We start from the raw sequence: 11,857 nt of genomic DNA on the forward strand, positions 1-11,857 counted from the left end.
GCCGCCAGCACGGTTGCACTGCACCGACACGGCACCGCTCGCGATCGTCAGCCCGGAGACAAGAGTAACGCCGGTGGCAGCGCAGCGCGCAATCGACACGGTACCGCCGCTCAGCGTCACCCCCGACAGCGACGCCACAGACGACGCCTCGCCCACCGCCCACACGTCGCGCAGCTCCAGCCACCCGCCGGCACCGACCGTCCCACCGTCGCAGCGCACCAGCGACGACGCGACTGACCCCTCGACGCCCACGAAGCGCAGCACCGAGTCGGACACCGCGAGGCGCTCTCCAAGCAAAATGCCGCCGCCGCTGCTCACAGCCGACACGTTCGTCACGGAGAACACCGAGTGGTTACGCAGACTGAGACGCGACGAGGACGCCACATGCAACGCGGACGCGGTCGAACCGCCCGACGCCTCCAGCAACACGCCGTCAAGCACCACCGCGCTCGACAGCAGGTCCACACCGCCGCCAACGTACACCGCAGACCCGCCCGCCTGCAACGACCTCAGCACAGTGCTGCTCACACGCAGCTGCGTCTGCAACAGCGACGTCGCGTGCAGCACAAGCGGCGACGCCACCGCGTCCGTCAGCCCGCTCAGCTGGGAGTAGCGCATCGGCCCCGCCGTCACAATCGTCGAGTCACGGACCGTCACGTTCGTGTGTGCCGGCAGGTTGCGCACAAACACAAGCGAGCAGTAGCTCCCGGACAGCCCGCTCACGCTCACCTCCAGGCTCCGGTCACTCGCCGGCTCGCCGCTGTAGCCCCGCACGTAGATCTGCGCGCCGCCGTCGCACACGCAGTTCCTCAGTTCGATGCGCAGCGCGCCGGGAAGCATCGCCGGCACGTCGAACACAACAGCCACGCCGTTCGTGATGTACACGCCGTCCATCAGCACCGTGTCCACGGCGCGGCCAACCGTGATGGCTCTGTCCACCGTGCCGCCCCGCAGTCGCAACACCACCGCATACACCGCGGGCATCCACGCAGCAGCAGCAACCAGCGCCAACACAACGAGCAGCGCCACACGCACAGCCGCAATGGCCCTGCGCTGCACACGGTGCCGGCTGCGCGGACACGCACCCACCGCAGACCGCATCCACCAACCCAGACAAGTACCAACAAGGCTATCGTGGTGTGTCGCACTCGCCCCGTCGACCGTAATTCCTGCCTAGCAAATCCCTTCCTACAGATGGCGAATCCAGTGACACGATTCCGCCAGATAGTTATCCCACTACTGCTAATCCTAATACTGCAAGTAATCCCTAACACCTTGAAACGATAGTTGTACTGGTCAAGCAAAAGTATCTCTAACTGCACGCTCAAAAAAAGAATAAGAGGCAACAACAACAGTAACCAAACACAGTGGCACGCAGAGGCATCCGGTCATACACAATAACCATCACAATACAGCCGCCGAAGCAAAGCAGCGCAGACGCAATCAATTCAGTGACACCATAGCCTTCCCACCGCCCATACAACCCCGTACAGCCACCGTGCCGAGTGGCGGAATCCCGGCAAAAAGCCACATGACCACTGGCACCGCTCCTGTTACCGAGTGGCTGCATCACGGGGCGGTCCCGATGCCGTGCACGACACACAAGAGCCGAGGCAGACCACGTGGCAGCGTTACGACCGCCGGCCATCAAGCGCGTCCGAAAGGTGTTGTTGGTGTTGGTGCGTAAGTGGAGTGGAGAGCTCGCCGGTCGCCAGCAGTCAAAGCATCGTTTCTCGTTCACGCGAGTCGGCATTGCACAGCAGGCAGCGGCAACATGCGCGCCCGACATACACAACAAAGGAAACATAAAGAAGCACGGCGGCACTCAGACACGGGGAAAAAGGGTCCACATCGATTTTGCATTCCAATTGGCTCACAGACATCCGGATGGTGGTCGCGACGCCGCTCTGCGGTGCGTGTGGCGTGTGACTGCAGTGGACAGAGAGGATGATGAGAGGGGCGGGAGACGCAGTGCGGCCCTCATCCATCTCGGTTGACTGTGACACCGGTGACGTCCTCCCGTCACATCGCCTGCAGCAAAGACCGTCGCCGTCAGCAGCGGTCGGTGCCTTCCCTCTCCCACTGGGGCGCAACTCCACCGACGCAGTCGCTCGTCTCCTCCCCCACCAACACAACGAGGGAGCAGCGGCAAAAGATGAGACACGCATGGCAAGTGCGCAGTCGCAGAGCCCCACCGCTGCTGCCATGACCAAACAAGATTAGCTGCAGGGCGCAAAAAGAAGAATAAACACCCCATCAAACGCCTTGGCACCACGTGGAAGCACCGCAACCGACACACAAGGCGAAGCGCCGTGAAGCAGGCACCAAAATCAAAGCTCCCACAACAAATTCATCGTGGAGCAAAAGAAAACATTATGCGAGCGCGAAAAAAATCACACAAACTGAAAAACAACAATGACGGTGCAGAGGCAATAAATGGTCGTGGTGCGCAGCAGCCGTGGCATCGCGCCCCTCCCTCATCAAACGGCACCGCACCGCAACGCACCGTGACGACCGCCTGCAATGACGACGATTGAGTAGCACGCACAAAGCGGAATAAACGTTTCATACCGCACTCGCTCAAGTTTACGCTCTCAGTATGTACTGCCAACAACACAGGGAAGGACACGGAAGGGGACTGTGTCATCCATCCACCTTCTGCCCACAACAGACCTTCCCCATCCTCATCCTCGCCACACCCTGGGTGCCGCGAAACACCGTCAAGCAGAGCCACGTGTATGGAATTCTCCAATGCGCAGGGCGAGGCTGGCAGCCACCCACGCTCACTCCCGCACACATATCCTTTCCCACAACTTTTCCACACACAAAAGGGCAAAGACATGGAGAAGAAATGCCCGCCGCACAACGCATGCAGAGGCAACGCCATCCACTTCGCACCGCAAGATAGTGCCATGCGCACCGCACACACATGGCGGCAAAGAGAGGGACAGGGCGCATACAACTCCACAGCACTGCGCTGTACTTCTCCCTTCCCCGACAGATTGGAATTACGCCCCACAGCAGGTAGTGGTGGATTGGCGTCCCACACTCACAGTGAGGCACGGCGCACACAATCCGCTCTCCTCCGAGTGCACTCAGCAGGCCGGCGCCCAGTCACCCTCGTGCCATCGCAATGGGGAACACAAACAATCGTCGTCGCGGACTATCAGTGTCTCTAGCAGGAAAAAAGAAATGAGGCATGTCAACAGCACAGCCAGCAGTGGGACACTCAACGGGACGCGGAGACACTCAGCGACAGTGAACACAGCAAAAACAAAGAAAATGAACCGCAGTGATTTACCAAAAACAAAAAAGGTGAGACTCCAGAAGAACTCCCAAACAAAATAAAAAAGTAAAAACAATGATTCGGAAAGACGTTTATTTCATGTGCCGACCACAACAATATGACCGTGTGTTTGTGTATAAATACTGCCCTCAACAATAAAAAGAAGTCAATAAAGGACTTTAATGTTCCACCAGCCCACACAGCATCCCCAACATTTCACGCGGCATCCGGCCTGTTCTTCCAATCGTCGTTTCATGCAGTCCATGGGACGCACAGCAGCGGAGCCGGCAACGCGTGTGGGCAGTAAAGAAAAAAAAGAGGACAAACACTTCGCTCATGACGGTATGAAGCAGACAGCCATTAAGTAAGGAAGTCACTGAGGATGCACAGTGGTCCGTCGGCAATACGTCCGGCACAGCTCTCCGCCCTCCATCACCGCACGGTCGCAGCGGCACACACCCATCCACAAAAAAAAAGAAACAAAAAAAAGAAAAACACGGCGGCAGGGTTTGGCTGTGTGTGTGGCGCTGCGGGTGTCTGCCCGCCCTGGCCGCAAGAAAACAAAACAAGAGGGAAGAAATGTGTGCGCCGCCCCACAGGCCCTCGTCGCACGCCCACACGTCACGGCTCCCTCAGCGCGCCGTTCGTCGCGGCCCCTCCTCATGCGTGCAGCAGGCGAGGCGCACAGGGCCGTCGTCATGAGCGTGTCGGTGGGTGTGCGGGTGGAGCAGTTGGGCGGAAACACACGGCACCCCTCGCAGGAAGAGTGCAGAAAGAAACAATTAAAAAGGGAAGAGTAGAAAAGAAAAAAACGTACATAGTGATTGCCCCCAAAAGCAAAAAAAAGAAGGGAAATAAAAGAAAAAAACAAAAAACAACAAAATATTTTAAAGAAAACAAGAAAAAGGAATGTTAAAAACAGTTACGGTGCTCCGCCCATGCAGCCAGGCAGGACGGCAGCGGTGCGTGTCGTGCAAAAGAGAGCACCAACGGGCCTGCATGGGTGTGCATGCATATATACAATGGGCACATTATGTGTGTGCCTCGTGGGGTGAGGTGAGAGCGAGAGTCCATGCAAGGGGACACACACACAGTGAGAGAAGGAAGAGTGTGTGTGCGGGCGGTGCACGGCTCTCCCTCACTCTCACGCGGCCACCACCGCAGCCGCAGACGCAACGACAAGAAGAGGGGAGGCGGTGTGGGAGACCGCGGTGCTGCCGTCGCTGTCGCCAACATTAGATGTATTTACACTTTGGAGTCTTTCAGTCTCTGCAGTATCCGAAGGCTGAACATTCTCAGTGGTATTGTTTCCAGTGAGTTTTTCCTCCTGAATTTTAGGAATTCCATTTGAAGACGGCGTAGCTTCTCCTTCTTGACCGCCAGTTGATGTACTCTGCATTGTGGTGGCTGTGGATGCAGGATCCTCGTTACTTCTTTTAGGGGCCCCAGGTAAATTTGCGGATGCATTCATGTTCATTCTCTCCGTCTCCTCTTTTACTGACGTCATTACTTTGTGCTGAGGCGTGTGTTCCGGTGCTGCCGCTGCTTGTGATGATTCCGGCGGAGCCCTTCCACTTTCTGGTAAGTTTGTACTTGGACCATCTGATGGTTCTTCCGATCGGGAAGCTTCTAAATCCCCTTTTACCGCTATTTGTACTCCCAAAGTGCGTAAACCATCGGCACTCAACGTGACGGCGTCGTTGTCATTTTGGCCCCCCGTTGGTGGTGGAGCAGAACTGTTTTGTTGCGATCCGTTGTTGTGTGTTCCTGCTGCCTCTCCGTCGCCTAGCTGGGTGTGTTGACTCTCCTTTTCTTGTAGTGCCATATCTTCTTTCGAAGCTTTCCCAACTGTATTGGATGAAGTACTGACTGTAGGCCCTGTTTTGCCACCAATGCGGGATGAAGAATCAACGCCAGAAGGAGAAGAAGACCCCGAAGTAGGAATGACACCAGGACCAAGCAGAAACAGACGGTGCTTTTATTCCTCCGCCTGCTGGTGGTGGTGTTTCGCGTGTCTCTGTTTCTTCCCCCTTTTCTTCCTCATAGACATCATCTAGTGAAGGTTCTATAACTGAACCTCTTCCTTGGTTTTCATTCTTTCCGTTTTGTGCATACAACAATTGCCTCGCGTCTTCAGACACTCCAGCAACTGACTTCGATGAACTCTGCGGCCCATCAACACCCCCTCGAGGCCCAGACAAAGCAGAGGAAGATACCTCATCCCCGTCACATCTACCGCCGGCACCGCACCACAGCACGCAGAGGGCACACACCAGCAGCACACGGCCAGCCATCATCATCGCCATCACTCCTCTCAATTGCGTGCAGCCTTCAGCACAAACTAACTCCCCGTCAACGCAGAGCAAAAACAAAAAGGAGAGACAAGTCACACAGCCACGCACCGTCCCATCCAGAAATGAGAGTCACGTACCGCCACAACAGCAAGAATTGGGTGGGCACGGTTAACAACAATAATAAAAAAAGAGGAGCGCTCCTCGCCGTGCACCGTTCCTCACATCCCCACAGTCACTGTTGCTGTTATTCCCTCTCCTCAGGCCCTCACAGACACGCCACGCTCACTTCAACACGCGCCCCTCCAGCACAGGTAGTCCGTCATGCGCTCCCGCTGCGCCACAACGTCCGCCACCTCCTCCTCCCTCAGTCCAGCAGCTCCGTGTCCTCCACGTCCCTCACAATCGCCGGCATGCCCCGGCCGCGCAACACACACAGCACAACAATGTCGTGCCGCCTCCCCTCCACAATCATGAGCGCTACGTCCAACAAGTGCTGGCGCACGTGCTCCATGCGCTGCAAACACACGGACGATCAGGTTGGCCGTCATGCGCCGCATCTCGTTGTTCTTGTAATTGAAGCAAACCCTCACATCCTCTCAATCCACGGCTTGGTGCTGCGAGAAGCGCGGCGTAGCAACACTGCTGATGTCTGTATGGCTCAACTTGCGCCGAAACGAGTCCCGCACGAAGACGCTCGGCGGCACCTCATCCAGAGAATTCGGTTTCTTCTGCCATCTTTGTGTTGGCGTTGCGGCAGGGATGTGTGTGTCGTGCGTGGTGTGCGGCGTACGGTGCATGCCTGGCTGCTGCCCTCTTCTCATGTGGTGTGCCCTCTGTGTGTGTCTGCCGCACCTCTCGTCTCCCCTGTTGCTCTCCATGCCCCTCACTGTGCAGATCAGCTCCACACCACTGAACGACCACACTCACAATGATGACGTGCCGTTTGCTGTGCGCCCTGTTGGTGCTTGCCCTGTGCTGCTGCCTGTCCGATTGCGTGATGGCGAGTGAAGTTTATCTTCCTGAACTCGGTCCGGACTCTGGTACAGAAAAGGGACCAGTTGGGGCGGAAGTTAAGCAGAAGGGAACAGAAGCGGACCGAGAACTGGGGAAAGATGCGCCAAAGGATCAAGTTGGGAAGGATACGCAAAACATACAAGGTCCGCCAGCCGCTTTGGAAGAGGAACAAGATGGTGATAAGGGTCCTGGTTTAAAGCTCTCTAGGTCGAACGCAGCAGTTTCAACCGATAAGTCAGATTTAACAGGTTTGGAAACCATTATTCCATTAGTATTAAGTCAGGCGATCGGTACTTCAGTGGGAATGAGTACGACCGATGCGCAGGGGGTGGTGGGTAATACAGTCGGTACCGCAAATGGATCAAAGGAGAAGCTTCCTGAGCCAGAAAGACAAGGTACGGCGACCGTGGCGGGGTTACAAGCTCCGACACAGGCGAAGGAAACCGTTGGAAGTAAATCCCCGAATGGATCAGAAGGAGTGGCAGATGCGCCAATTACTACAACGAGCACCACTAGTACAACGGCATCAGGGTTACAGGTCCAAAGCAAAAAAGAAGAGGAACCAGTTATTACGAACGGTAGGGAAAACACACAAAGTACGGTGTTCAGTAAGGTGTCCAACAGCCAAGTTGCATCAGTTGCGTCTGGTCATTCAGGATCACAAGTTCCTGGCATTCCGCTACAGCGACCAACTTTACAAACCGTTAAGTCAAGGGCACAAAGTGTGACAATTCATTCCGAAAAAGGACAAGAAACGAAGACTATTGCATTGAAGACCAGTACGACCACAACAGAGGCGCCAACTACGACGACCACCCGCGCACCGTCACGTCTTCGCGAAATCGACGGCGGCCTCGGCAGCTCTGCGTGGGTGTGTGCCCCGCTGCTGCTCGCCGCATCCGTGCTGGCGTACACCGCTGTGGGCTGAAAGGAAGCGTGGTCTGTGCGTGCCAGCACTCAGCCACGGTGACATGTGTACGTCTACTGTGGTCCGATGTATGAAGTAAGAGTAATTACGATGATCGTTTTTTGCTTTTTTTGCTTCCGCTGCCCTGCTGTGTGCTCCGCGTTGCTTCCCACATCCGCCACGTTGAACGCATCCCAGACACACTCATATGCACGACATGCATACAAATTTTTGCGTGGACGCACGGTTGAGGATAGGTGCATGTGCACTGGAGCCATTTGGGTGCATTTTTTTGTAATTTTTACTGCTTTGCTTTACTGCTGCTTGTTTTCTTTTCTTTTGTTTTGCACTTGTTTTGTGTGTTTTATTGTTGTTAAATTGTGCAGGGCTTTGTAAGTTTTGCACTTTCATTGGTTCAACATTTCTCATGAAATGCGTGCTGCTGCTGGTCTTTTTCCTTTGCTTTCGCTCTGCGTTGACGTGTTGTTAGCTTGAGCTGGAGGCTACACGCAAGTGACAGGAGTGATGGCGATGATGATGACTGGCCGTGTGCTGCTGGTGTGTGCCCTCTGCGTGCTGTGGTGCGGTGCCGGCGGTGTTTATGCGAGGGACGGGGAGAACAACGCACAGGGTGTTTGCATGGTGCCGGGAGGGTTTGGAAAGAAAGCATTGTATTTGGCGAGTGGATGTGATAAAAACGCGCCGACGCTTTCTTTGCGTTCAGTTTTGCCTATTCTTGTCATATAGGCCGGAGATTCTGAAGGTGTCCCTTCCAAGGAAAATAATGGTAAAAATTTAAATTTAGTTGATGGAGTTGCTGGTCCCGACATCACTGCAGGAGTAGGAGGTGGTGGAAGCGATGGTCGAGGCGGTGTAAATTCTGGTGGACAAGAAGGTGCTGGCAGCAGTTATGCTGGTTTTGTGCCTGGCGCTGGTTACTCTCCTCCTGCTGGTGGCCCTGCTTCCGGTGGTGGTTCTTCACCTGACCGTAGTGCTACCACGGAGACCAGTGTCACTCTTTCATCTACCTCGCAACGTGAAGCCCAACAAGAACTTTTGCAAAGTGATGAAACAAAGGAGAGTCAACACGCCCAGTTGCTTGACGGAAAGGCACCGGATACGCCCGCCGCTGAAAAGCAGTCACGGGGCTCTGATACAACAAGGGGCCAGGGTGTTGGCGACACTTCTACATTGAGCGGAAAAGAACAGCACTCTTCGGAAGAAACAATGAAAAACGACGGGGATCCAGACACTCTTCAAACAGTTATGTCACCAGAAGATCCAAATAAAGAATTACAAGAAAAAGGAAAAGCCTCGCTGGAATTATCAAACGCCCCTCTGCCGAAACCCAAAACCGATCATCAAAAAACGAATCCAAAAAAAAGAGAAGAATGGCGGCCAGAAGACGAGTGCATCCACGGATTCACCCGCAAAACAAGGACGAAATAACGAGGATCCTGTATCCACTTCAGACACTGCGGAAAGTGTATCGACTGGCAGTCAAGAACAAGCAGCAACCACATCTTCAAATGAAGGCTCTTCCCCACTTCAGAAGGAAACATCCACTGAAAAGACTACTGTGGGGAATGCTCAACCTTCCGATACTGCACAGACAAAAAAAAGCCAAAGTGGAGATAAGAAAAAGATTGCCGACAGTGACGGCAGCACCGCGGTCTCCCACACCACCTCCCCTCTTTTGCCTCTTCTTCTTGTTGTTGCGTGTGCGGCTGCTGCTGCGGTGGTGGCCGCGTGAGAGTGAGGGAGAGAGAGCCGTGCACCGCCCGCACACACTCGTCCTTCTCTCACTGTGTGTGTGTCCCCTTGCATGGACTCTCGCCCTCACCTCACCCCACGAAGCACACACAATAATGTGCCCATTGTATATATGCATGCACACCCATGCAGGCCCGTTGGTGCTCTCTTTTGCACGACACGCACCGCTGCCGTCCTGCCTGGCTGCATGGGCGGAGCACCGTAACTGTTTTTAACATTCCTTTTTCTTGTTTTCTTTAAAATATTTTGTTGTTTTTTGTTTTTTTCTTGCAAATCATTTCTTTTTTTTGCTTTTGGGGGCAATCACTTTGGACGGTTTCTTTTTACTCTTCCCTCTTTAATTGTTTGTTGCTGCACTCTTCCTGCGAGGGGTGCCGTGTGTTTCCCGCCCAACTGCTCCACTCGTACACCACCGACACGCTCATGACGACGGCCCTGTGCGCCTCGCCTGCTGCACGCATGAGGAGGGGCCGCGACGAACGGCGCGCTGAGGGAGCCGTGACGTGTGGGCGTGCGACGAGGGCCTGTGGGGCGGCGCACACATTTCTTCCCTCTTGTTTTGTTTTCTTGCGGCCAGGGCGGGCAGACACCCGCAGCGCCACACACACAGCCACACCCTGCCGCCGTGTTTTTCTTTTTTTTGTTTCTTTTTTTTTGTGGATGGGTGTGTGCCGCTGCGACCGTGCGGTGATGGAGGGCGGAGAGCTGTGCCGGACGTATTGCCGACGTATCTCTGTGCATCCTCAGTGACTTCCTTACTTAATGGCTGTCTGCTGCACTCTGTAATGAGCGAAGTGTTTGTCCTCTTTTTGCTTTTCTATTCGCCCACACGCGGTGCCGGCCCTGCGGCTGTGCGTCCCACGGACTGCATGAAACGACGATTGGAAGAACATGTCGGATGCCGCGTGAAAGTTGGGGATGCTGTGTGGGCTGGTGGAACATTAAAGTCCTTTATTGACTTCTTTTTATTGTTGAGGGCAATATTTATACACAAACACACGGTCATATTGTGCTGCTTGGCACATGAAATAAACGTCTTTCCGAATCATTGTTTTTACTTTTTTATGTTGCTTGGGAGTTCTTCTGGACTCTCACCATTTTTTCTTTTGTTTTTGGTAAATCACTGCGGTTCATTTCTTTGTTTTTGCTGTGTTCACTGTCGCTGAGTGTCTCCGCGTCCCGTTGAGTGTTTCTTTGCTGGCTGTGCTGTTGACATGCTTTTTCTTTTTTCCTGCTAGAGGCACTGATAGTCCGCGACGACGATTGTTTTTGTTCCCCATTGCGATGGCACGAGGGTGACTGGGCGCCGGCCTGCTGAGTGCACTCGGAGGAGAGCGGATTGTGTGCGCCGTGCCTCACTGTGAGTGTGGGACGCCAATCCACCACTACCTGCTGTGGGGCGTAATTCCAATCTGTCGGGGAAGGGAGAAGTACAGCGCAGTGCTGTGGAGTTGTATGCGCCCTGTCCCTCTCTTTGCCGCCATGTGTGTGCGGTGCGCATGGCACTATCTTGCGGTGCGAAGTGGATGGCGTTGCCTCTGCATGCGTTGTGCGGCGGGCATTTCTTCTCCATGTCTTTGCCCTTTTGTGTGTGTGGAAAAGTTGTGGGAAAGGATATGTGTGCGGGAGTGAGCGTGGGTGGCTGCCAGCCTCGCCCTGCGCATTGGAGAATTCCATACACGTGGCTCTGCTTGACGGTGTTTCGCGGCACCCAGGGTGTGGCGAGGAGGAGGATGGGGAAGGTCTGTTGTGGGCAGAAGGTGGATGGATGACACAGTCCCCTTCCGTGTCCTTCCCTGTGTTGTTGGCAGTACATACTGAGAGCGTAAACTTGAGCGAGTGCGGTATGAAACGTTTATTCCGCTTTGTGCGTACTACTCAATCGTCGTCATTGCAGGCGGTCGTCACGGTGCGTTGCGGTGCGGTGCCGTTTGATGAGGGAGGGGCGCGATGCCACGGCTGCTGCGCACCACGACCATTTATTGCCTCTGCACCGTCATTGTTGTTTTTCAGTTTGTGTGATTTTTTTCGCGCTCGCATAAAGTTTTCTTTTGCTCCACGATGAATTTGTTGTGGGAGCTTTGATTTTGGTGCCTGCTTCACGGCGCTTCGCCTTGTGTGTCGGTTGCGGTGCTTCCACGTGGTGCCAAAGCGTTTGATGGGGTGTTTATTCTTCTTTTTGCGCCCTGCAGCTAATCTTGTTTGGTCATGGCGGCAGCAGTGGAGCTCTGCGACTGCGCACTTGCCATGCGTGTCTCATCTTTTGCCGCTGTTCCCTCGTTGTGTTGGTGGGGGAGGAGACGAGCGAATGCGTTGGAGTTGCGCCCCAGTGGGAGAGGGAAGGCACCGACCGCTGCTGACGGCGACGGTCTTTGCTGCAGGCGATGTGACGGGAGGACGTCACCGGTGTCACAGTCAACCGAGATGGATGAGGGCCGCACTGCGTCTCCCACCCCTTTCATCATCCTCTCTGTCCACTGCAGTCACACGCCACACGCACCGCAGAGCAGCGTCGCGACCACCATCCGGATGTCTGTGAGCCAATTGGAATGCAAAATCGATGTGGACCCTTTTTCCCCCGTG

The 11,857-nt window shown here is 54.8% G+C and overlaps 3 protein-coding genes and 3 pseudogenes across 3 annotated transcripts, besides 3 other annotated features; 2 read left to right on the top strand and 4 right to left on the bottom strand.

Annotated features, from left to right (window-relative positions):
* Tc00.1047053508033.9 (dispersed gene family protein 1 (DGF-1), putative) lies at nt 1-1,101 on the bottom strand (the record flags this gene model as incomplete). The annotated part of the gene is made up of 1 exon (XM_801803.1): nt 1-1,101. A coding segment is annotated over one exon (1,101 nt), but the record flags the coding sequence as incomplete, so codon positions are not given.
* Nucleotides 1-11,857: a sequence feature (areas not merged during assembly with more than two copies in the genome that could not be assigned to a particular haplotype).
* Nucleotides 1,874-2,257, bottom strand: Tc00.1047053508033.20 (uncharacterized protein; the record flags this gene model as incomplete). The annotated part of the gene is made up of 1 exon (XM_801801.1): nt 1,874-2,257. One exon carries the CDS (start codon nt 2,255-2,257, stop codon nt 1,874-1,876), a length of 384 nt encoding a protein of 127 aa, XP_806894.1.
* Nucleotides 4,119-4,196: a sequence feature (A-rich).
* Nucleotides 4,431-5,594, bottom strand: Tc00.1047053508033.39 (annotated as a pseudogene).
* Nucleotides 5,838-6,353, bottom strand: Tc00.1047053508033.51 (annotated as a pseudogene).
* Tc00.1047053508033.60 (mucin TcMUCII, putative) lies at nt 6,509-7,522 on the top strand (the record flags this gene model as incomplete). The annotated part of the gene is made up of 1 exon (XM_801802.1): nt 6,509-7,522. The coding sequence occupies one exon, from the start codon at nt 6,509-6,511 to the stop codon at nt 7,520-7,522; it is 1,014 nt and encodes a 337-aa protein (XP_806895.1).
* Nucleotides 7,789-7,876: a sequence feature (T-rich).
* Tc00.1047053508033.69 lies at nt 8,027-9,256 on the top strand (annotated as a pseudogene).

Source organism: Trypanosoma cruzi, genomic scaffold (assembly GCF_000209065.1).
Source record: "Trypanosoma cruzi strain CL Brener 1047053516615 genomic scaffold, whole genome shotgun sequence".
In the NCBI taxonomy this organism is placed as follows: Eukaryota; Euglenozoa; class Kinetoplastea; order Trypanosomatida; family Trypanosomatidae; genus Trypanosoma; species Trypanosoma cruzi.